Genomic DNA, 27,618 nt, shown 5'->3' with positions numbered 1-27,618 from the left:
ACTGTAAATACATGTTCTTGTGTATGTAATCAACTTTGGTAACCATGGATATGTAGGGGAAATTATAGATTTCTCTAGAGCACGGCTGGCTCAGGAATTCTGGGAATTAAAGTCCACAAGTCATAAAAGGGACATAGTTCCCCACCCCTGCTCTAAAACCTCACTGTAATGATCAAGTTAAAGCTACCTTTCATTCAGAAAGGGCAGCATAAAGAGTTCTTAGGAGTGGAAATATTTTTGTACCAAATGATGCAATGTGATGCATTGATCAAGTGTTGATGGTTTGATTCCAAACAAATTCCTTCTCTTGCATTAATATGTTTCATAAAACTTATGTCCAGCATATCGTTCAGTAGTCTTGGTTAGTAGACGATGATAACTGGGTTGAGGCTTGTCACCTTTAAAATGGGAACTAGTATTGATTAGTCCAATACTTGCAAACAATGGTTAATATGGATAAATAAGAACAAGGGAGGAAGAATCCATATGAGTTCTTCTAAAATAAAATCCCCACTACTGTAATCATTTTACCTCTTTTCAATTGTGTTCTCATTTTAGAGACTTCCAAGATAGTTACAAGAGTCCAGTTGGAGAACAGTTATAAGTAGAGGACTGACCTGACAAGAAACAATACCCAATGTATTGTAAAAGTGTCTTATCGTTGGTTCAGATAAAGTTGATATGAGGTAATATGCTTTAGATCAAATCACATGCCTATGGTCTGCTCTGATTTCAAAAGGCTTCATTTGATCTCAAGAGTCAACAAATGCTATCAAAATAAGTGATGGAAATTAAAAAAAAATATGGATTCACATTTTTCTGATGGCTGAGAAGCCATGGTGGCGCAATGGTTAGAGTGCACTATTGCAGACTGACTCTGTCCACTGACAGGAGTTTGATCCAGACTGGCTCAAGGCTGACTCATCCTTTCCTCCTTCTGAGGACCCAGATTATATGCTGACTCCGTAAACTGCTTAGAGAGTATTGTAAAGCACTATGAAGCTAAGCTTAAGAGCTATTGCTATTGCTAATCAGTACAATGTGGATTAATAGTTGGTTGTAGTTACTGTATTACAACAAAATCTTGACCCATGATTTAGCCACTGTTCTATTTTAGACATTTGGAGGATGATATTCTTTTTCCACCCTGGAGAGAAAGACCAGTGTTTTAAAGAGAGTGCTTTTAAATTGCTGCCACCTAGTTAACATTGGCTTTTTCTGGTTTATTCCACAAGCCCCCTAACTAGAGACCTTTTGGGGCAAAGAAGTACCTCAGAAGGGATTACTGTAAAAGACATTAAATGGATTCTTTAATCAGAAATGCTTTTATTTGCATTATGGTTTTGCCCTCTGGATACCTTTCTGAAAGTATTACACAGAAGCCGCAAAGCTGAAAGAACTGAGCCAGAGGTTGTTAGCATAAGTGTGCTTTTAAGGCAGATGACAGTTATTAAATACATGAGGTAAATTCATTTACCATCTAGGATGTTTCCTAGCTTAGCAGTTCACTCATATGGAAGTTGGCAGAAGTGAATTCTTACTTTATTGTGGCTTCCTAGAATACATTCCTCTTCCCTCATAGAGCATGTGACCTGGTATGCATTTTAATTTCCTTCTTGTTTCCATGTTAATCGGTTGAGAATTTTTTTAAAAAATGTCTTGACTGCTCGATATTTTGCTTTGAAAAAAATGGAGAAAACCTGTCTTAACCCTAAAACCCCAGGAATAAAATATGCTTGTAGTACAAGCCAGATTTTAACATTCAAAGCCCTCTATTTTCTGTGCTTATTTTCTCAGGAAATGATGAAAAACAGATTCAAGGCTATTGTATCTATGCTGCAAAAATGCAAACAGCCACTAAATCTCCAAACAGAGATGTTACAAGTCCCTAGGGTTTTATTTCCACCACAGATAATAGATGTCACAACTTCCTTATCTGCAGAAAAATGAATACCCCCTTTAACTAATCTAGTACACCGTTAAGTCATTAGATCATTTTTAGATTTCTCCTTTATTGTAATCATGTTGTGTAGCATAACTAGTATAACTTTTGCATTGTAATTCAAAGGTTACTATTCGGGAGTTGGAGGTAAAATGTTCTTTCTCAAATGCTGGAGAAATGGGAAAATGGTGAGAATGAACTTATAAAAAATGTAGTGGACAAGGAAGCTTGAAAATAGATAATAAGCATATTTCTGTTGGGTTTTGAACCAGCAATTGTTGACTTATAAACAATAATTGCAAACACTGATTTTACTGGAGTTATATTAATAGACAGCAGGGGGGATCAGAAAGCCCTTTAAAAGAAATGCAATAGTAAGAAAATGTGTGTTTTTTTTAAAAAAAGCTTTTTTTATTCTTGTGTGTATAGCACATGGATGTTATTTTTTTACTTTGTATATAATAGTGTGAATGTGTGTGCATGCACATGTGCACAGGCACATGTATAATGTATCCAAATTAGTGTAGTAAAATTGTTAAGGTGTTGAACTAGGAACAGGGAGACACACAGCAGCCTGCTGGATGATTGTGGGTTAGTTGTTGCCTTTCAGCCTTAAACTGATAACTAAAAAAAAAAAAAGTCTACCAACTCCTACTGGACCAGGATGGGAGAAGGATAATAATAATAATAATAATAATAATAATAATAATAATAATAATAATAATAATAATAATAATAATAATAATAATAATAATGATGATGATGTTGGAAGGTACCTTGGAGGTCATCTAGTCCAACCCCCTGCTCAGGTAGGAAACCCTATACCATTTCAGACAAATGGCTGTCCAGTCTCTTCTTAAAAACTTACAGTGTTGGAACATTCACAGGTTCTGGAGGCAGGTTGTTCCACTGGTTAGTTGTTCTAACTGTCAGAAAATTTTTCTTTAGTTCTAGGTTGCTTCTCTCTTTGGTTAGTTTCCATCATTGCTTCTTGTCCTGCCTTCAGGTGCTTTGGAGGATAGTTTGACTCCCTCTTCTTTGTGGCATATTGGAACACTGCTATCATGTCATCCCTCGTCCTTCTCTTCATTAGACTAGCCATTCCCAATTCCAGCAACCATTCCTTATATGTTTTAACCTCCAGTCCCCTGATCATCTTTGTTGCTCTTCTCTGTACTCTTTTTACAGTCTCAACATCTTTTTTACATCTTGGTGACCAAAACTGGATGCAGTATTTCAAGTGTGGCCTTATCAAGGCATTGTAAAGAGGTATTAACACTTCACATGATCTTAATTTTATCCCTCTGTTAATGCAGCCTAGCTCTGTGTTGGGTTTTTTGGTAGCTGCAGCAGACTGCTGGCTCATATTTAAGTGATTGTCCACTAGGACTTCAAGATCCCTCTCACAGTTGCTACTATTGAGCAAGGTACCACCTATACTATATCTGTGCATTTGGTTTTTCTTGCTTAAATGTAGAACCTTACTTTTTTCACCATTGAATTTCATTTTGTTAGATAGCGCCCAATGTTCAAGTCTGTCCAGATGCTTCTGTATCTTAAGCCTATCTTCTGGAGTGTTGGCTATTCCTGCCAGCTTGCTGTCGTCTGCAAATTTGACGAGTTTCCCATCTATGCCCTCATCCAAATCATTGATGAAGATGTTGAAGAACACTGGGCCCAGAACAGAGCCCTGGAGCACTCCATTACACACTTCCCTCTATGTAGATGCAGTTCCATCGAGGTCCACAGTCAGCCAGCTACAAATCCATCCGGTGGTGATGCTATCTAACTCCCATTTTTGTATCTTAACAAGTAGTAGGTTGTGGTCTACTTTATCAAATGCCTTACTGAAGTCCAAGTAAATTATATCCACAGCATTCCTCTGGTCCACTAATTTTGTCACCTGGTCAAAGAATGCAATAAGATTTGTCTGGCATGATCTGTTTTTTACAAACCCATGTTGGCTTTTGGTAATGATTTTGTTTGCCTCTAGGTGTTCGCTGATTCATTGCTTGATCATCTTTTCCAAGATCTTCCCTTGTATTAACATCATCTGATACGTCTGTAGTTTCCTGAATCCATTTTTTTTTTCTTTTTTAAAGATGGGAACTACATCAGCTCTTTTCCAGTCCTCTGGTAGTTTACTAGTGGTCCAGGATCTTTGAAAAATATAGTTCAGTGGTTCTGAGATCACATCTGCCAATTCCTTGAGAACCTTGGGGTGTAATCCATCTGGTCCTGGTGATTTGAGCTCATCTAGGGTGGACAGGTGCTCACTTACCATTTTCTTTCCTATCTTAACATGTTTCTAATCTGTTTTTTATGGTACTGTTTTTGATAGGTTGGCCTGTTTTTTCCCTTTGTGTAAATACGGATGCAAAAAACAAGTTGAGTAGTTCTGCTTTTCTCCCTGTTGCTTGTCACCTTCTTGCCACTTTCTCCCACTAATGGACCAATTATTTCCTTAACTTTTTTTCTTGTATTTTACATGTTGAAAGAAGCTTTTTTTGTAATTTTTGATTTTTGTTGCAAGCCTTAGTTCATTTTCAGCCTTAGCTTTCCTCACTCCATCTTTGCAGGCTTGGGCTATTTGCTGATATGGAGTAAAAATCAAATCAAATCAGTCAGTCAATAATAAAGGCACTTGGATGTAATACCAAAACTTCTGGAGCACCACTTGAATCACCATTAGTCATTTGCAAAAGGCATCTTTACTTGGAACAGCTGACATCCTGCAGCAATACCTTTAATGTCATCAAACAACATCTGTCTATACCACAACCTTCGAAGGACTTGACTGGTGGAAAAAATGCCAAATCCAGTCTAAACATCTGGCTGACTGTTTACAGAACCATAATAATAATAGTAGCTTCAGATGCAATCCTAAAACATCTGACCATCATTTGAACACCATCAGCATTGACAAAGTTACTGTCCGTCAATTGCAAAAAGCAGCTATACTTGACACAGCTTATGTCCAGTGACATCAATTTTAATAGCATTAAAGAACAATATCTGCCTATATTAGGACATTTGGAACGTCTTAATTGGTAGATAAAAATGCCAAGTCCAATCTGAATATCTTAAATCAGCAATTGTAATAATAAAAACAATGGAGAAGATCAAGCCTTAAGAGCAAATGCATACAAAGCCAGAATTGAGAAGACACCAATGCTTCCTCTACAAAGAAGTTGGAGAAACATTGGACCATTGCTTTGCTGCTGAAAAAATAAAAATAAAAAGAAATCATGGACTGACTATAAACTATGGCATGACAAAGTAGTAACAGTGATGCATTGGCATATACGGAAGAAATACCATATGCCTGCAAGTAAGACTTGATGGGACACAAAATAGACAGATTAATAGAAAATGAAGTTAAAGCTAAAGCACTCTGGAGCTTTAGAATTTAAAAAGACGAACACCTCCCACGTAACACCAAGGCTTAACAATTGTTGATAAGAAAGACTAGCGGACATAGCTATACCTGGAATCTGCATACTAGAAGACAAAGAACTGAAGAAAATCACAAAATGCAAAGACCTGCAAATAGAAACAGAACGATTGTGGCAAAAGAAAGCAAAGATAGTACCAATAGTAATAGATGCCTTGCAAGCAATCCCCAAACAACCGGAACACCACTTAAACACCATCCTCATTGACATAATCCCCCTCATATTTGGCTGAATGTTCTGGATGACAAACAGTTGAGCCATTCAGTAAAAAAAATGCAAATATATGCCCACTTTCATTTTTAATTGATTGAATCCCTAGTTTGAATAGGTCCAACTAAATATTGTTATATGGTACTGGAGATTTGAAGGAAAGGAAGATGCTTCAAGTTAAGGATGAAATCCATAAATGGAATCCTTATTTCATAAAATAAACTGTTTTTGGGCAGTTATTCTGAAGTTTTCACATCTTGGTTACTATTTCTATTGCAGGCCTGAACAAATATTTAATTTTAACAGTGTGCAGTTTTACAGCATGACTTTCAAAAGTTTCTTTTCAAAAGTGGTTGCCAAAGTGGGAATGAGTCTGGAAGGCCCTTGTTTACTAGAAGATTGCTCTAAAAGATACAGTGTAGCCTCTCTCCACCCCAAACTTTTCTACTAGCCTAGCTAACCTTTTCCATCTTCTCCAGACCTTATTTTCTTTATTCTTTTTTGTTTTTAAGGAAAACACTGTCTTACAATCATGCTAAGAATGCCTCAGAGATAGAGGCATCTTTATAAATAACTATGCTAACAAAAGTGGATGCTTTAGTAGGTACTGACATTCACTTTTATTTTTTCTTTGATTCCTAATTAAAACACACACACACACACACACACACACACACAGAGAGAGAGAGAGAGAGAGAGAGAGAGAGAGAGAGAATACATTTCTCAAGAGAAGTATCTTCAGAGTGTTGTGTCAAGACATACCATGTTGCCTAGCTGTGACATATTGCAAAGTATATCATAAATATTATACAGAAGAAGCATGCATTATTAACTTCTTGTCATTAAAACTAATGGCATTGTTCCGAGAAGCAGCATGCAGTTCATTATATTTTGCATCATATTTTCATCCAGTGATTCTTAGCATTGTATTATTTGCTTCCTCCTTTACTCTCATCTTATTCTGTCAAAAATTCTGTGAATTAGGTTAGGCTGTGAACAAGTGACGGTTTCAGTCTTGCCCTGCGTACATTGTGTCTTCCTGTGAAATTTTAAGGTCTTATGAGTGAATATAATTTTCTAGTCTTTATGAGCTTTTAATATCAACCAATTTCTGGAAATTAATAGGTCACCTGATGATAATTGGGTTAACTCTTAATATTGCTCCAAACAGATCAGATTGTAGCAATGTTTTTTTAAAAAAAATTATATTAAGAGGACGAGCAACCTGATTCTAAATATTTGCATGATTATATCTGTCTTCACACTGCTTAGTTTTCTTCACCTATATTTGGTTTATATTGTATCTTTCTGTCCAGTTAATTATGATTAGACTATTATTAAGATACCTAGTGTAAAAGGCATCAAAGAAAGCTTTGAAATGAATGATTAGACAATAATTTATTAATTTATTTTTATATTAATTATTTAACTAACTTCTCTTGGTCCAGCAATTATATCCCATCAATACTGTGGCTTTTTGATTTTTTTCTTAAAATGATTCTTTTAATGAAATATTTGTTTTTAATTGGGATGCATTCATATTTGATAATGTATTTATTATGTAATATTGGTTTCTATTACAGTATTTGTCTTATTTTATTGCTGTATGAATTTTTAAATTCATTTTATGGTGAAAAGTGGAATATAAATTAGTAAATTAAGCTAAATTAAATAAATACTTTTTCCCCCCAGTGCCTTTCATTTGATAAGTATGCTACAGTCTGGGGACTTATAGATGTTAAACTGTTTCTACTTTATCACAATTAATGTCTGCATGTTTTCAGGCTGTTGTTTGTAACTATTAAGACATGAGTAATGCTTATTTTTGAAATTGAAGTATCACATGTTAAACTGAGACCTAGAAAATAATGCATATATTTCCATATTGTATTTCAACCTTGATTTGCTGTACCATGTCAGAGTCCAGGAATCAGTACCTATTTCAGGAATCCTTGAGCTAAAATTGTATCTTTCTGTCCAGTTAATTATGATTAGACTATTATTAAGATACCTAGTGTAAAAGGCATCAAAGAAAGCTTTGAAATGAATGATTAGACAATAATTTATTAATTTATTTTTATATTAATTATTTAACTAACTTCTCTTGGTCCAGCAATTATATCCCATCAATACTGTGGCTTTTTGATTTTTTTCTTAAAATGATTCTTTTAATGAAATATTTGTTTTTAATTGGGATGCATTCATATTTGATAATGTATTTATTATGTAATATTGGTTTCTATTACAGTATTTGTCTTATTTTATTGCTGTATGAATTTTTAAATTCACTTTATGGTGAAAAGTGGAATATAAATTAGTAAATTAAGCTAAATTAAATAAATACTTTTTCCCCCCAGTGCCTTTCATTTGATAAGTATGCTACAGTCTGGGGACTTATAGATGTTAAACTGTTTCTACTTTATCACAATTAATGTCTGCATGTTTTCAGGCTGTTGTTTGTAACTATTAAGACATGAGTAATGCTTATTTTTGAAATTGAAGTATCACATGTTAAACTGAGACCTAGAAAATAATGCATATATTTCCATATTGTATTTCAACCTTGATTTGCTGTACCATGTCAGAGTCCAGGAATCAGTACCTATTTCAGGAATCCTTGAGCTAAAATTTCTAAATAGCCTTCATTCTCCAACTTACTAAACTCTAATGTGGCTTTTGAAAATGATAAAACTATCCACCAGCAAACTGGTATCTGATACGCACCACTGAGACAGCTTAAGGCCAATGTATAGGCTTTTAAATATAAAACATACTGATATATTTGCTGGTAGAATTAAAAACCTGCCACGAACCCAGAAGCATAAATTCTTGATTTATTCCTGTTCAGTTTTATTTGGAAGAGTCTGAAGCAATGGGTGAACGTAATTGGTCTCTTTCACTTCCTCAGTAACTTCTGGTTAATTTGATTGCTATGATGAAAGGAAGAAATCAAGTGAGGGAGATTTGGAAATTCAAATGAGCTCAATGCATCTCTTAATCAGTTGGTTGGTGGGTTGAGACCTCAGACATGTCTTTGTTCTCATACCCATAGTACTTAGATGTAAATTCACCACTGAAACCTATTAATGCAATTGAAGAAGCAGCACTCAGCAGGTTGAAATATTACCTCTCGCCCATATCTGAAATGACAAGTTGAGGGAACTTCATCATTCACCTATGAAAGTTAAAAGAAATGTCATTTTCAGGAAATATATCTGAAAACAGTTATTGTCTTTATTTTTCCCTTTTCTTTTATAGGTATTTCTCATGCTGTATCTTTTGTGAAGAATGTTCAGTAGTGGAGAGTGATTTTTTTTTAAATCGAACATCAAACACCAGTCGTTACCTCTGGAATCCCACTGGATGTCTCACTAAGCCAAGCGGAACTTTGCCCGTTCTTTTCTCCAGTTTTATTTCGTTTGTTTGTTTTGTTCTTGTTACTTTATTTTTTTCCTTGCACAGGGAGAAGAAGAAAAATGAAATTAGGCAAAGTAGAGCTCTGCCATTTTTTGCAGATACTTGCTCTTTTCCTCTGTCTTTCTGGGATGAGCCAAGCAGAACTGCCAAGATCGGGATCAAAGCCCTACTTCCAACCTGGGAAATCCCGAACCAAACGCAGTTGGGTATGGAATCAGTTCTTTGTACTGGAGGAATACATGGGAAGCGATCCTCTTTATGTAGGAAAGGTAGGAGAATTTATTTCGTAGTATACAAATTCTTGCCTAATGTGATTTTGAATTGTACTAGTAAAGCGCCATCTTCAACCTGCTGTCATCTTGCTGTGTGTGGACTATAACTCCCAAATGCCTACTCAGAAGACAAGATAGATAAAGCTACATGAGACTGATAATGCAAGGATTACAGTGTTAAGCAATTTTTACTTGCAGACATCTCTAAGAATTTTTACTTCAAAAAGTAGCTGGTAATATGACTTTTATGTCCCCAAATGTTTACCCATTACTAGGGTACTTATGTTCCTATATGGTCTCAGAGTTGCGCTGCCTTGGAGAATTATAGCACTGCAGCTTGGGACTACAACCATAATCTCTGGGGGCCATGGATTCTCCCTGCAGTTTCAACACATATGTGGAAATGGATGCATGTACATAGTCAAGCAGGGTAATGGAACCACAGTATGAAAATGTCCGCATTTGTTTGATTGCTCAGGCATGGAGCCTTAATGTTCCTTAATCTATTTCCTTTTGTCCTTGGTACTGATAACAGCAAAAGCTATGCGTTTCCATAGTTTTTGCTGTTATTGTACATTTCCAAATAAATGAGCAAGCAAAGTACAGCATCATAAAATAAAATCTGGAACCTAAACAAGCTGAATAATAAATGGGTTTCTAATCATGTGACATTATTGCTGCAACCCATTAACTAATTTACAGCATCAGCAGAAATCTATAATAAGGAAACTAAAACAGTTCAATATATCCACCCAAGATTGGATCCAGTTCCAATTCTAAATGGAGAAAGGATATTGCAAGGGAGGAGGCAGAATCCAAAATCTGTGTGTGAGGAAAGACACATTAAAGAAAGACACTGAAAACCCAAACCACTCACAAATGTCTGGCATGGTTAGTGGCTGATCGTTTTCAGTGGGATGACAATTTGGGAAGGGGGAGGAGTGAATGGAAAACTGGATGTTTTCAAGTTCCACATATGCCTTCGGGGTAGCCATGGACCAAGTAGCAAGGCAGTTTGAAAGCAAACTCAAAACAATTGCGAAGGAAGCAAACTCAAAACAATTGTGAAGGAAACTTTATAGCACCCGATGCCCTAGTTATACCTACCTATAGTTTTAATGCTTGGTTGCCGCAATATCTTATTCCTGCAAATAGAGCAACTCTTAACAGCTGGAATTTGTATTTTTTTCCCTTTGTCTCAAAATTTACTATTCTGCCCTAAAGTTAATCATAATGGAAATCATGTAGTAAGTAACTTTTTCCCTCACTTTGCTTTTAAGCCTCTCTTCTTCCCAAGTTACCAAATGCTTGTTAGTACCCTCATCAGGTCTGCAGTTCAGATACTTTTTAAACTTCTCTGCCCCTCCTGCCAGCTTTCACAGCTGTGAAATGCTTTCAGGCGCGTGACAATGTACTATATATACTCCAGGCCATTTCTTTCCTTGTAAAGCTTATGGTCTGTTCTTTCCAAAGACTTTGATTGTGATTATACATAACCAGCCCAGGCTACCTGTTGTAGCTTTATTCTGTAGCCCTTTAATGACAGATTGATAAGGGACATTGGAAAAGGTTGTGAAAGGTTTGAAGATAGTTTGGATAGTATTTTGTTTTCTTACCTAACTTTGCATCTTATCCTGTAAGAACAGGAAACAAAAATTCCTCACTGCATCTATCTCTAGCAACAAGCCCTCTTTTCCTAGTTATTAAAAAGGATTATAAAGGTATTTAGAAAGATTATTCTTTTTCAGAAAAAATAAAACCCTCCATGCTCAGCAGGGAATTCACTAATCAATCATGCTATTGTATTTTGTTTCAGGTTAAGCAACTTTATGCAATATGCAGGAAAGGAGTAAGAAATAGGAAAAAAAAGATTTAAAATAAGAAACAGAAAAGGAAATATGAAAGGAAATGTCATTTGATTCATAGATACTGATCTCTCTGGCCTCTTGGCTTTCATTCATAAAGGCTTTCATATACTAAAATGTGGACCAGGTTACACTTCTTAGTCACTTGTGTGGCGTAGGCCATATTTACGACTAATAGTAAGTTCAATATTAGTGATATGATACACATTTACAACTAAATCCCTGTTTTACTTCAAGAATATTCATATTTTTCTATGCAAGCCAGGATCTCTAATCTAAAGAATATTTTCCAACGCATTTACCAACTAGGAAGTAGATGCAATAAACTAATGTTTACTTCTAGAGCCATATCAAATATATAAAAACTATGTATTTATTTATTTAGCAAATTTATTTAGCAAATCTGCCACTCATTTCATGAGGCAACTCTGAAATGATTGGTGATATTGTTTGTAGGTTTGGGGCAAAACAAAATGAAATAAAGAAGTAAAATAGTAAAATAAAATGTGCTTAGGATCCTGTTTTGGGAGGAATAAGACTTGAAGAAATTATACTTTAAATAAATCTGTAACAATTGGTTACTATGGTGCTTAAAGATTTGTGAACCCTTGTAAATTTTCAATATTTATGCAACAATAGGATCTAAAACATAATCTGTTCTCCATACAAGTCCCAAATCTAGATAAAGAGAACCCGATAAAACAAGTGAATGGGGAGCAGCTTCATCCCCACTTTAAATCTCATAGCTCAGTGGTGGCAAACCTATGGCATGTGTGCCATAGGCGGCACGCAGAGCCTCTCTTTGGGCATGCATGCCATCGGCCAACCCCTCCTCCCCCCTCCTATCCAGCAGCCTCCCTAGAGGAGAGTAGCCCCTGGACATGGACTGTGCAGAGCAGCACAGCCAAGAACATGGCAGCAGGGGCAAGACCCCACCCTCACACTCCATTGCACACAGATGATACTGCTGGGTGTGGGTGGAGGGCATAGCCACCATGGTGCTATAGGGCCACCATGGCGATCTGTGGCAGGGCATGGAGGCAGGTGGCCCTGCAGGTGAGTGGGGCAGGGGGCAGGGCGAGGGGGGGCAGGACAGTTTTTGGGCACTTGGTGTCTAAAAAGTTTGCCATTACTGTCATAGCTAATGAATCTGGCACTAGAACTGCTTTGCCTGTTCATGAATATAGGGGCATATTTGTGCACCACACAAATATATACAGGTAGAGTAGATATATGGAACTGTTTTTTTCAGGATAAAACTTTTCTCCCTTAAGATTAGGAATATGAATTTTTTGTATGTTGTACTGAGAAAACATAAAAGAAAATGCTGCGATATTGGACCTATTATTTATGATTTTTTGTCTTTTTTCCCTCAAGTATAAAGCCACTACAAAGCTGCCACCTGTCTTGCATTCCAATTATAATATTAAAGACTCATCGACTTTCATTTTCTACCATCTCTAGTGAAGGGGAAATAACTTGATAAATGACTGAAATTATTGATTTGAGTTATTTTTGTGATGGTTTTACTGATGGAGTTGCAATAAATATATACCGGTATATAAATTCAGTTCAGTTGCCAGTAGTAGACCTATGAAATCCTTTAGGATAGCTGTACTTTTGGTATATTGGTGGTTAAGCAGTCTGCTAACCCTGGTCAATAAATGGCCAGTGAATCTTTTTTTTTTTTTTATTGAAAAGTTTTAAAATACAATTTTCCTTTAAGAATCCCCCCTTCCCCCTCCCTCCTCCCCCCCTACCTCCCCCCCTCCCCCCCTCCCCCCCCGACTTCCCAGAGCTAAATACAAGGTATATATATAAAAAGCAATCATAAACAATCATATACTAACAACTATAAACTCTAAAATCCATCACTCTCTAGCTTATAAAGGATAAAACAAGCCTTAATAATATTGAATATGTATAAAAAGAAACTAAGATAAGAAAAGAAAAAAAAAACGAAAGAAGACTTATTCAAATGCTACATAAAACTTCTTAACCCTATACTTGTTCTGGATAAACTCAATCCATTTTGTCCATTCCATAATATAGCGTTCTTGCGAATGATCTTTCAAATAGGCCGAAATCTTCGCCATCTCTGCCAGGTCTGAAACCTTTAAAGTCCACTCTTCTATGGTCGGCAGTTCCTCTTTCTTCCAATATTGGCCTATCAAAAGTCTTGCCGCCGTGATTAAGTTCAACATCAACTTGGTGTCCACAACTGTAGCGTCTGCAATTATTCCCAACAAAAAAAGTTGCGGACAAAACTTTATCCTCTGTTTAAAAATCTTCTGCATATTCCACCAGACTTTTATCCAAAAAGCCTTAACCTTCTTACATGTCCACCATATGTGAAAATATGTTGCATCTTCATCACCACACCTCCAACATTTAGGCTGATAATTCGGATACATACTTGCAAGCTTTTTAGGATCTAAATGCCATCTATAAAACATTTTGTAAAAGTTCTCTCTTAGATTTTGAGCTTGAGTAAATTTCACGTTCCTCACCCAAATCTTTTCCCACGTGTCCATTGTGATAACTTCCTGGATGTTTTGGGCCCATTTTATCATACAATCCTTAACAAGCTCTGTTTCTGAGTCAATCTCTATCAATGCAAGATATATCCGTTTGATATGTGCTGGTCCCTGATTTCTAATTTGCTTTATCAAATTTTCATCAGTCATTGTAAATCCATTTTTCTGGTCTTCTTTCCACCTGGCCCGTAACTGAGTATATTGAAACCAATTTTGAACAACCTTCTCTTCTCGCAAGAGGCTATATGATTTCAAACACCAAACATTTCTTTCCAAACTGAGGATCTCCTTGTACGTAGTCACATCATGTTTAAAGCCAGCATGTATATTTTCTATTGTGTGTTTTGGAATTGCCCACAATGGTATCTTGCAACTTAACTTATGTCTATACTTCTTCCAAACTCTCAGCAATGCCTGCCTTAAAATATGCACCCTAAACACGTTGTCTACCTTCTTATCATACAACAAATATGCATGCCAGCCAAACAACAAATCATGGCCCTCAAGATTTAATAACCTCCCTTGCGTCAAATTAATCCAGTCACTTATTCCTACTAATGCAGCAGCTTCATAATATAATTTAAAATTAGGCAATTTAAGGCCACCTCTCTCACGAGTATCCTGCATAATCTTAAGTTTAACTCGTGGTTTTTTCCCTGCCCACACAAATTTATTGATACCTCGCTGCCATTCCTCCAGATTAGAATCTTTCTTAAGAATCGGTATCATTTGAAACAGAAATAAAAATTTAGGCAGGACATTCATTTTTACTGCTGCAATCCGTCCCAACAAAGACAATTGCAATTTTTCCCAACTCTCCAATTCTTTTTGAATTTTCCCCCATAGCTTTTCATAATTATTTTTATATAGCTTTGTATTAGAGGGCGACAAAATCACCCCCAGATATTTAACCCTTTTAACAATCTCAAATCCAGTTAATCCTTCTAAGAGGGCCTTTTGCGGTGATGTCATATTTTTGGGCAAAATTTTTGTTTTTTGTACATTAACCTTAAATCCAGAAACCTTCCCATATTGTGTTATTATCTCCATCAGGTCCACAACAGAGTTCTCTGGCTGGGTCACTGTAACAACCAGATCGTCTGCGAATGCTCTCAATCTGTAGTCCTGATCTCCAATTTGAATCCCCTTAATTTTTTCCGAATTCCGAATTTTAACCAATAATATCTCTAATGTCAACACAAATAACAAGGGCGATAACGGACACCCTTGCCTTGTGCCCTTCTCAATATTACATGCTTCTGTCAAGCTATTATTAACTATAATTCGGGCAGTTTGTTTTTGATATAATGCCCTAATCGGTTGTAAAAATTTTTCCCCAAAATCCATTTTTTCTAAAACTTTCAACAAAAATTTCCAATTCAATTGATCAAAAGCTTTTTCAGCATCTAAAAAAATTAGCACCGCAGCAATCTGGTTGTTCCTTTCCAAAAACTCTAACACATCAACTATATGCCTCACATTATTTTTCATTTGCCTACCACTAATAAACCCCGTTTGATCCCCATGAATCACCTGTTGCAGAACCCTCAGCCAGTGAATCTTTTTATATGGTACAACCCCATCAATTTCCCAGAATAGATTTACCACAATTAAAAAAGAAAGAAAAAGAAAACACATTAAAATCTTGCCATTCATATGCATGAAATGTCTTCACTCTCCTTTCATCATAAGCATTCATGATCCCCTTTCCACGTGCTGTTCTTCTCTAACCACCAAAAGCTAACACAATGTAATATTTGGCCAAGAAAGGATTGACCAGACTGTCAGCTTTACTTCTGGTAATTTAACTTATTGGAACATTTGCTTCTGTATTTTAAGCCTATCTCATGAGAATCCACTAAATCCATGTAAATATCATTTTAATGGTTTTGTTTTTCCAGGAAAGAGTGTTTGAATCAAAAGTACATCATTTTATCTAAAAACTGGTGAGATAATAGTTAGAATTCTCACAACACTTAAACTTTGGCATTACTGATAATAATTGTAGTCCAATTACTTGACTATTGGAAGCCACTGGTTATCTTTGGCTTATAAAAGGAGCATGTCTGTTTCTTATATAGGCAATCCTGGAATGGAGTATTCGAAATATAGAGTATTTTGGGGGGTAGAGTGGGAAGACAATCACCATTGTCTAATACAGAGTTTTTGAAACTGTTCTATGGAACTCTATGGTTTCACAAGAACACAAGAAATGCATGAAAGAATGTGAATGCAGTTAGTTTCCTTTCACTAGATCTTTTCTTCTTAATTAGGATTACTAGGATTCCCCCTCCTTATTAACATGCTATCTAGCCTGAAAAAATTTGAAAATCTCTGGACTAATGTGCTTATTCTAGTGGAGACCACTGTCCATGGTGCTGTATTCTATAAAAATAAATGCTACCGGCTGAATGGTTATTAATCATACTTTTTTTTTTCTTGCTGTTGAGAAATGTAGGCTAGTAGTTTTCTCTTTTGCCCTGCTCACCATCATTTCTCATGCTCTTGAATAGTATTTTTTTTTAAAAAAAAGAAATAAAAATTGTAACATAGGATGCGTATGCTATGGAAGTATAGTATGATTTTACCAAATTCTGTTTAAAATCAGTGCAATGTGGTGTGTTATAATGTGGTTCAAAATGTAATTTGGGGGTAATATAAGAAATACTGAAAGTCAATACATCTATAATCTGTAGGTAAGATAATAAAGAATGTAGAAAAGAGTAGATACAGTACAGATCTTATTAGTTGTACATGTACATGTGGTTCAGAGTCTTAAAGTTTTAGAACGTAGGGTAGAAGAAAGGAATTTCTATTAACACTAACAAAAAATGATTTCTCTTAACTCCTGTGCATTGTAAGGCAAGAAATCCAAATTAAAGTACCCGGTATGGGAAGTAATTGATTCTTTTCAACCTATGAATGGTAGTTCTGATCAGTGCTTTTTTTCTAAAAAAAAAAAAAAAGGTGCCGGGACTCTCATCTTGTTAATCTTTTATTTATATAATTTTATTTATATATTTATTTGTATAATTTATATATATGTGTGTGTGTGTGTATATATATATATATATATATATATATATATATATATATATATATATATATATATATATATATATATATATATATATATATATATATATATATATATATATATATATATATATATATATATATATATATATATTCAATTCTTGATACATCTTTCAGGCATTCACCAAATAAACTAGAATTTGTTGTGAGCATCTCCTTAAATACAAACAGCTCATAAGCCGGACCTACCTATATTAGCAACCACATTATTGATGGCTTCTACATACCATTTTAAAGATATGATCACATTGGTTCAAGTGAATAAGATGCTCCTATAACCCAAATTGCATGTTATTAATTCATCCCTGCCAAAATAGTTATTTTCATTAGACTTAGTTCATGATGAACTTAGAACACTAAGTTCTGTTTTATCAAATTAATCATGAAGAAAGCATAGTAGGCTGCCATAGGGGTGAAAAATTGTGGGATAGCTCCCCCATGTTTATATACTGCAGGTGGGTATAGTAAAGATGGAATATTATTTTTTTGTCTACTTGGAAAATGATGTGTTGCACTTTAATAGAGGAGGAGACAACTTTTGCATATATAGTATGACATATATTGAGTTCCTTTTGGAAGGACTAGCAGTGGGAGATAATAGATGTCTAATACAAGTGCATATGCTGCCTTCAACATATATGTGTTTAATTGATGGACCCATGTTGCTGACAAGATAATGAATTGCAAAGAAATTGTTATTAATACATAAGTTAAAAGTTTTGTTTCTATTTCTTTGCAACTGCTGATAAAAAATGGCCTATGTTCAAATTATACACACAAGAGAACAGGCCTAGGTGAGGGGGAAAGTGTTACAATTCAATCTATTTATGAACATGAATGAATACGTCCATAATTGCCGAGTGTATTTTAACAATGAAATAGAACTGTCTATGAGGAGCTTACAATTTACATTTCTTATTCTTGGAGAATTAATGACAGAAAGAAAAATGGATTGAAATAAGTAGATGCAAAAGTAACATTAAATAAATATGAGAAAGTATAGTTGCATATCCCTAAGTAATTTATGAAAAAAAATGCTTAAAATTACCACTTCAGATAGACGTATCAAATCTGCAAAAATCCAGATAAGCACTAAAATAGTAGCCATGAGACACAGTTCCTGGCTGAGGGAGTAAAGGAGACTATCTTTTAGAAAGCTAACTTTCACTCTGAGCTTGGAGCCAAGTAGGGTCAAATCTAGTTAGTGCTTGGATGGCTGACTGTCAGGAAATCTCAGAGATGGAGGTTAGATTGGGGAGTTGGGGGTGGGGATGTAAGGACACCATAAAGGAGACAATGCAAACCAGTTATATACTGTTGCAAAAATAAAGGCTACCCAGATGTCTCCATGAAATGAACAAGAGAGGACTTTAACTTGCTAATCCTGCATGGTTCTAAAATTAAGAAATATAGGGATCTGGCGATGGACAGGCATGGCCAGTGTCATAATTCACAGGACCTTTAATGGACCTCCCTTCCTCCCAGGCCCTCTTCCTTCACACCTGCTGCTAAGCCGCGGCTCGGGCAGCCTTGCGAGCCTCCTCTGAACTTTGCTAGCAGCCGACACTACAGCAGCAGCTGCCTCCTCTGAATTTCTTCCCCTGCTCTTCGGGATCGATATGCAACTATATTTGCCAGCGCCAAGACCTCCCCAGTTCCCTCTCCGGAAGGAGAACAAAGAAAGACCCTACTGGCTTTCGAAAGCCAATAGAGGGAATAGCACAGCTTGTGCAAAAGTTGAAAAAATCCTTTTAAAAAAAAGGTGCCAGAATGCCATTCTGAGCGTTCTATGAGAAAAAAAGCCCTGGTTCTGATCCAAACCAGAACCCTGTCAATTTACCTATTGTAAACAAACAAACAAACAAATAAAAAGCATTATTGGATCATCTCTGTGTAATACAAGTATCATATTGCAGTGCTCCTCAGAGTTGACAAAATCCAACTGTGTGAACTTCCAACTTCCAGAATGTGAAGCAATGGCATGCTAGCTAGGAATTATGGGAACTGAAATCTATGCAACCAGAAGTTGTTGAAGTTCATGGTTAGACTTTCAGTATATTCTGAGTTTTCATTCAGGACATGCTAGTGTCTTGGATGCATGTAAAATATACTATATATTTCTTTCAATGTAGGATTTCATCATAGCAGAAAAGGGTAACTAGCCTTCTGTCTTGCACATCTATGATTTTTAACATTTTCAACACCAGAAAAAGGTTTCCTCTAAAAGCTAATTGATTGGTTTAGTTGTTTATTACTATGTTAAGTTGATTATTTTATTATTGCATTGTTCATTAATATTGAAGTGAGCATTGAAAAGAATTGATTAATTGTCTTTTTTTTTAAAAAAAGGGTAAGTAAGTTATACTTTGCAAGTACCAGTTTAGAATATTAGACCATGGCATATTTATAAACTTCAGCTCACTATAAAATGAATGATAATATTCATATCCAAAATCAAATATATTCACCAATCTACTGTAAAAATTCAAGTGTACATGTGTGTGTAAGTATAGGGAGTGGGGGTGGGGGGAAGAATAGGAAATATTTTATTCTAGAAAAATGCTTTGTATGGGTTAGGCAATGTTTGATTTAAAATTGAATTAAAGTATTGTAATGCATTTTAGGATTTTTTTAATAGCTGGACTTTTGAGCTTCTTTAAAATTGCAGCTAACAACAACAACAAAATTGCAAAACTGCTGTAGTCTAAAGATTTGCTTAAAGCAATTTAAACTTGGCTGCAAAGCTTTAGATGACCAACTAGGTGCTAGAATCCCAGAATTTCCTCCCCCACATTTAGTAGCCCATCCAAGAACTAATGAATTCCAACCTTCGTTTAGCTTTTTTGAGATTAGTCAAAGTTGGCTAGGTGTCACTACCAAGCTGAGCTCTTGAAGTTCTAGTTGTTATCTTTAAAATTCTTCCTGGTTTAAGGTCTGGATGTCTGTGGGACTGCCTTCTCTCAAGAACATTTGCCTACCCTTAAATAAAATAGGGTCTTTCTCTATTTTCTCTCTCAAGGAGCACAAAACCTGTACCTCATAGTTTTGTTGTATAAAGATAAAATGAGAGCAATCCCCATGTATGTTGTCTTTAACTCTGAAGAGAAGGCAGTTTGTAAATTTAACAGACATATATAATAAATCAATAGCACACATTTTTGTGGCCAACATATTAAATTAATTGTATTTTACAAAAGACATACTAGTATTAATAGTTCAATGGTATCTACAAAAATGTGGGTGTATCATTGTGTTCACCTGGACTATAAAAGGACTCAAGTCATGAGGCTTTAATGTAGTGTTTCTCAATCTTAGCAAGTTTAAGATGTTAAGCAGCTGGGGAATTCTGGGAGTTGTCATCTACGTGCCTTACAGTTGCCAAAGTTGAGAAACACTGCTTTAATATATAAAGCCAAACATAAAATGAGTTACAATTGTGGTATTGTTCAGGGTAAAGAAGTTAGATACTCTGAAACTGGTTAGCTAAAAAGTGAGAATTGGGGCCACTATCCAAAAATAAAGCACACTGATGAAAAAGTTAACTTTGTTTTATTTGTTATTCCAAGAATGCACAATAACCTTGTATGACTATTGTCCAGTGTCAACTTTGAAAATGGCTGTAGCCATTTTCCCTACTCATTTTTGGTTGACACATAGCATGGAGGGAGGGGTTTTTGCCAGGTGTTTCACTAGACTTTCTCCCATGGGAACCAAGGTCATTTGTTGCTCCTGGGACTGCAGGCTGGTCATTTCGTGAAAAGCCTACTAAGAAGATGTATTGGGGAATATAGTTGCTTGCATAGCTTTAGGGGTGGGATTTCTTAACTTTGTATTGGGGATTGTTACATGTCTATTCAGACTTGGTTTCACTTTTGATGTGCTGATACTTTGAATCAATAAACATGTTCTTTGAGGAACTTGCAAGCCTCGGAGTTTTGCTTTATTTGTCTCTGACTGTTGGAACCATGACAGTGAGTTTAGACTTATCTACTTTGATAGCGATTAATAACAGACTCAGCCAAAGTGAGTTGTGAATTGATTTTTTTTCTTTTTTCTTTTCTTTTTTTTTTTTTTAGAAATGGTAGGTATTGCCTAGACTAGGATTAGGGTTATGGTTAGGACTTAAAATATAGTCCTAAGGAACCTGAAGGGGAAGGGGTCGTGAGGCAAAAAAAGGAAAAAAATAAGAAACACTTACCGGTATCTTTTATCATAAAACTATTACCACTTTCCTTAGGCGCATCCTTGCGTTTTATGATTCGGTCTCAGTATGTTGTCCAAAAATGCTAAAAAAAGTGAAGGTTGAATAACTTTTATTTGCATTGTTCCCACTTTCATCATTCCATCAGCAACCATAGTATATAACCTTGTTTGCTGAATTTTTATTACTAGTTGTAATGTACAATAATTGAAAATTGAAGTTTTTATAAAACTGGCTGAATCTGGGAAGCTGGCATTTCAAATCAGATAATAAAACAGTATTTGGTCTGAATACAGATTAGGAAATTTTACTGGGCCTTCCTGAAGAAAGACCAAGCTAACACAGTAAATTTGCACACACCTCCAATACACACATACTTATTTTAAGGATTTTATTTACATTGCTAGCACAGCAGTTTAGCATCTAATTCTGAAAGTTAAAGTAGACAACTCCATGGATTCTTACATGCAGGCAACACATAACTGAAGATGCTATGCTGATAAATGAAAATACTCTGGTCTTTGTGCCAATACATCATTGCTGCAAAAGAACAGAGCAGGTTTTAAACAGGCATTGTATCTGTTACTTAATACATATCAGCAGGAACTTCTACCAGTGTGATATTATAATAGCATAAAAAAGTGCTGCTTGCAAAAAAGTTCTACAATACTGAGTACAGCATTCTTCATTTGCACCGCAGTGCAATATTAAAACTTTTTTGAGTTTCATTAATGGAGTAAAAGAGTGGTGATAAAGTGAAGCTGAATATCAAGAAAGGCTATTGCCAACTAGTTCATCTTATCAGTGAACTGTCTATACTTGGTGGGAATTACCCTCCACATCCAGAACACTAGTTTAAAATGCTGGTAGATGCAACATTACTCTGAAGGCTAAGACTTGCAAGATTGGAAGGCTTTGTGCATCAAACATGAGCTTCTGTGACAAAATTAGTAAAATTTTGTCATTTGTAGCCTATGCAAGGTATATCAGGTGACCTGCAGTGGATTCTTATTTGAGAGTGAAACCCATTGCTTTGAGTTGATTTATTTCCAAAAAGTACTCTATCTAGAGGATTGAATTGCCTGCTCATTTAGATTTGAGTATCTCAATCATAATGGGTACATACTGAGCTGATACACTTGAAGTTGTTGGCAAAATTCCCATTGATCTTTTCTTGAATCAAAAATGCATATAAATAGCGTACTGTATTTGCTCTTTAAGGATAATTGGAAAAAGTGTGTAAAATAAAACAAGCATTCTAAAAAAAGACTTAAATTATACACTTTACTGTATAAGCAGGATGTGTTTATAAAGCAAGCTATACTATAAAGCAAGCTATACGTATTGACAGAAGGCCATTCAATGCAACTGTAGTACTTTACATAAAAGCTTTCTGAGATATCTTGGAGACAGAAGGCTTTAACGTGAGCATGTGAAAGAGGGCAATAGAAGGCCTGCAAACTATTTACCATATGTTTTGTAGTCATAGTAATAAGACTCTGCTCAGATAGTCCACATGGATAAAACAGAAAAGCATTTCTGCCAGGATGAGATTGGCAAATTGAATCAATTAGGATCAGAGATGGCTTAGACAATCTGGTGAAAACATTTACAAACTTTGTGAAAGGAAACTCAGAATGATCATTCCCTATAATTGAAGTGAGCGCTATCAACTTTAAACATACAAACAAACACATGTTTAGAGAGAAATTGAGATTACAAAATTATATCTTATGGGGGACAGGTTTTCAAAGTTACAATAATGGCTTCTTTTAGGAGAGGGCTGATAAGAGATTTCCAGGGAAAACGTCTGGTGGCACATTAGCAAAACTAGAATGAAGATAGATTTGAAGTAGGCAGGAGAAAAAGGAAAAATCTGATTTAGTTTTCTGTTAGTAGGATAACTAATGAAAATAACTAGGTTTGTGCCTGTTATTTTCAGTACATTCTTTCACTTTAAATAAAAAGTCAGCTACTGAGTGTAGGTGGAGCTCACTGTTCATTTCATTTAGAGGAGGCGATAGAACAATATGGAGAATTAGATTAGAAAACTCTAATTTCAATCAGTGAAGTTTGTGAAACCTTTGTGTGTGCTGAGATGAGATCCTCATCAAATACTTTGTAGGATAAGATGTGTCTGAGTTATGGATTCTAATCAAGGGAGTCTGCAGGAAAATCCTAGCTTCTCAGCAGCAGATAGTCTATATGAAGCTGGAAATGTTTCTTAGCAGACTCTGAGCTGTTTCAAGAATTGCTCAGACAGCACAATTTGAATGTTAATGAAGATTCAGCAAACCCATAGGACCAAAATATAACAGCACAAGTTATTTCTATAATTTCCCACTATTGTATCGTTAATGGAACATAAATCCACTATAACACCAGCAATTAACAATCATGGCTAACTTACAAGAAATACTGGGAGAAGGGCATAGCAAGATACAAACTCATGCCATTTTTTTACTGTTTTAGGTGAGGGGAGAAGAGCTAATGCACCGCTGTCTCAAATATAATCCATTAATGTATTCATTTGCACTATAAATGCTGCAAGGTGCTTTGTTAAGTGAATAGGTCTCATTTACTTATATGGAGGAGATAACATTTATTTAATGCTAGGAATATTAGCAGCATAATGGGATGACAAATCTTCCCTCTAGGAAGGGTTCAAAAAACCTGACTGCTGGATGACACTGAAGATTGACAGTGTGCATACACCTTGTTATATTTTGAGAGTTTTAGATTTCCCACTTCAAGTTTTACAAGATAACCTTCCTCCCACTTTTCCAGGTCACTCATCATAACTGCCTGTTCTATCCCCAGCTTCTTTTCCAAGAATTTGAAGTTTATGTATCTTGCTTATAACCGCAGTAATTGGTTTGGTTTTGTTTGATTTCCACTGTATATTATGGTTCTATTCCTTACGTTTCTCTGCTCATTTTTTTGAGTTAGAAACTGCATTCTAAAATTTGTAAACGTGCAAGTTTTTGAGAATGCAAAACTGGGTAATTTCACATCAAATGCAACTCAAGCATGCATCTTCTTTCTGTAGTTCCAGGCTCCTTGTGGCAGAGATAATAAATATTCTTAAATTATATTATATTTTTTATTTGGAAGAGCTTATCTTAATGACCAGCATTAAACCAAATTGAAACATAAAACATTTGTTGAAATTGGTTTAAAGCGTGTGCTTTTGAGCTATTATGGAACAGATAAAAGGGAAGTGGAAGGCTAGAACAGCTGCCTTATTATTGCATATGACACCTGGCACGGTCCATTTGCTTCAGTACCTTGAATTATCGAAAAGCCAAGGGTCTAAAAATGTGCTAAATGAGAAAGATATTAAAATGAATCTTACATCCTTACATATGCTTGGCTTGTGCCAATTCAGGGCCAGTGCTATGGCCCTTTGCTCCCATAGAACCATGGGTCTTCAGTAGCTCCTCCAACCAGATGGATTACTTTCTGGTTCACTTCCAACAACTGTGCTGTAAAAAGAGTTTTGCACCATTAACTTTGGAATTGTGAAGCTAATAATTTCCCACAAATGAAGGCAAATATATGTGTCCCAGGATAATGTTGCAGGATCCAATCTGGGTCAGTCACTAGGATGAGAGATTGGTTCTTCCAAGCTTTTGGACTTGTGTCGGAGCTCATCCTTAGGGAACTTCTCTCTTTCCACAATGTGTCTTCTAGAGTGAGAGAGAAAATCCCCAAGGATGGGCTCCAGCACAAGTCCAAAAGCTTGGAAGAACAAACTTCTGGTCCCAGTGACACTCAGATTGGAACCAGCTAATAATTTCCTATTACTGGAACTGTCTTCCTTATGTCATCTTTTGGTTCCTTGGTCATGTTCCTTCTTTCTTTTCCTCTCTTGATATTATTTCATCCAACGTTTTAGACTGAATGTGCAGAGGGAGTGGGGAGGAGGAGGGAGACTTCTTGCAATGCAAGGGATATGGTGCCAGCTGAATTTTTGCACTTCTGAACTGTTTTTCTGAAGAGAGGCCTAATTGGCTCAGAGGGAGCATTTGGTATTGCAGAGGTGACAGCAGTGAGGACAATCGAGAGGGCAATGCAGAAGTGCTTCTGAGAATATGACTGAATAGAATATGATTCTACTGTTTCTGTTCACTGAACTGTTCTATGATAGAGTACATCTCTGATACTTTATTATTGATAACAACTACATATTACATATACACTCAGTTCATTCCCGATGCTTACATTTTAGCTCCTGTGTGCAGTTATCTTTTTCAATTGTGCTTTTGCAAACCTTTTTGTCGCCTTTTATTAATCCCAATTTATCACCCATTTTCTTAGTATCAGGTTACCACTTCAGAATCTCAATTAATGAAACAGAGATTTAAATAAAATAGCAATTGGTAGAATTACACTCTCAAATATTTAATGTATTCAGATAGCATTATCCTGGGATAGTGTTTTTATACTGCATACTGCCTATCCCGCCTTGTTGTTTTACAGATTTTAATGGTTTTAATCTACTCAGAAAACCTCAGTTATCGGAAGGGGTAAAGCTATTATTATCATTATCACCATCATCTTGGCTACATGAAAGGATGCTGAAACGTAATCCATTTAAGTACAATTTTATGATTATCTTCTTGATGACCTCTATTCTATTAACAAGCTGCCACCAAGATACACTCAGCCATTTCTGTTGTTCCAGAAAGTACTTTTTTCAAGAGGCTTTCTTTTGCTAATGAGAAACAGCGAGTAACCATTTCTTTTTATATCTCTTGATATATCTCAGTAGGGTTTAGGAAAGCTCTTTCCTAAAGAGTTCTTGATGGTCACTGTACTGATGATTTTGCAGCCTAAATAAATACACAAAGTTAGTGGACAAAGCTATTTCTGTCTTTCTTTCAATTATTTTCTGAGCAGAAAGAAACCAGAAAGCCATTATTCAGCATTAGAAAATGATTGTTCAACCCACCACTTCTGCTCTTCCCTTCAAGGGTCAGAGAAATCAAAACACAAGATAGGAAACATTTGCTTTGGTGTGCATTTTGCAGTCTTGCCACATAGTTAAAGAACAGAAATTTCCACATAATTTGTCAAATCAAGGGAAAAAAATAAATTTATTTCTGATCCTTGGGTTGTTTTAGAGATAAGGTGTTCTGAATAATGAAATAGGAAATCATGGATCTGTCATGGATCTGTGACCTCCATTCATTATGTTTAGTGGAAATACATTCTGGAAAATAGGGCTGTGAGAAAACATGCATATATTTTAGAAGAATCCTGGGTTTTATTTTCTTTGATTAGGTCTTTTATTGTCTTCCTTAGTCAGGACATGAAAACCCTTGCATATATTCCTTTAACATTTTGGAAAACCGCTGCTTCTCCAACCTACAGTATATGGATGTAAGTCTGTCAACCAACTCTTTTCTTTTGTTCCCAACATTTTTGGCCTGAATGACTTAGAAAATCACAAAAGTATCAGAGTTATGATCTGAGCACCTATTATAATATTATTTCATTTATTTTGTTGCTATTGGTCCCTTTGTTTGCCCGCTTGCTTTTTATTTCTTCTTTAATTCTTTACTTATTTGCATATATCTTGCCAGTTTTCTTCCATGCTTTTATTACTAAGACACTCAAGCCAGTTTAGTGTGGTGGCAAGTTGTTGGACAAGGACCTAAGTTCAAATCCAGATTCAACCACAGAACCTTACTAGGTGACTTTAGCTCAGATCACCTCATAGGGCTCTTGAAATGAGAACCTGGAGAACAGAGTGTTACATGTGCTGTCTTGAATTTCTGGGTGAAAGATAGGAAATAAATCTGATGAACAAACACCAAAACAAAACAGGCCTTCTGGGTGTGATAACCTTCCTATCCATTCTGTGCATCTTCTTGAGGGCCCATTTACTTGCTAAATTGTTGGTAAACTGTACACTTAAGCACTTTTTTTTGTTGAGAAAAAAATGTTTTGCTGAAAGGGCTTCTGTTTTATCTAATGTGACGTAACCTTGAACAACCTCCCTCCCACACTATGCAAGTTTAGAAGTTAATGCTGAGGTCAAGGAAATAGAGAAAAGAATCAAAACACAGTGTATTCATCTAGAAACTATAGCGTATTTAAAATATACTGCATATCAGCAAATGCAGCAGTATGTCCTCATCATGAAAAGGGACAATGCGATATAGGAACCAAATGTATTGGAAATGTTCCTATCCAGCTTACTGTCAGCATATAAAATGTGTCAATACCCTGGGTAGTATATAAAAATTATAAATCCTCTTTTCATGTAATGTGTATGCTATCAGAACTAAACATAATTTATCAAAACTTGGTTCCAAATTCAATGGGGTCCACAGGACAACAGAATGAAATAAAAGCTTCTTCTCTGTCTTGCATTTTTTGTGTGCAGTTCAAACCTCGGCAGTGCTTCTCCATAAGTGGCTACTATATTCAATATGCCCCTCAGTACCTTTGTAAGAATGCTTTGTCACAATCTAGCATTCATTTGAATAGGTATTCAGAGGAAAGATATTTCCAACATCAACTTTTGCTTAGTGGGCAAAATTTAGAGGGCTTCCATTCATTTTCTCCAGAATTCCCAGTGATTTTTTTATGTTATTGCTCTGAACTATTATGAA

General features: G+C 35.7%; 1 protein-coding gene across 1 annotated transcript in view; it reads left to right on the top strand.

Moving 5' to 3' along the window:
• CDH7 (cadherin 7) overlaps positions 1-27,618 on the top strand; it is a gene marked incomplete at its 3' end in the record, with an annotated part of 127,442 nt that overhangs the window by 13,845 nt on the left and 85,979 nt on the right. Inside the window, exon 2 of the mRNA XM_081324833.1 lies at positions 8,866-9,293. Coding sequence (XP_081180959.1) covers positions 9,084-9,293 — 210 coding nt within the window. The 5' untranslated portion in view covers positions 8,866-9,083. The remainder of the gene's footprint in view (positions 1-8,865; positions 9,294-27,618) is intronic.

The sequence above is a fragment of the Vipera berus genome (genome assembly GCF_964194415.1).
Source record: "Vipera berus genome assembly, chromosome: 3".
NCBI classification, from domain to species: Eukaryota; Metazoa; Chordata; class Lepidosauria; order Squamata; family Viperidae; genus Vipera; species Vipera berus.
This window is presented reverse-complemented; position numbering and strand designations above follow the sequence as displayed.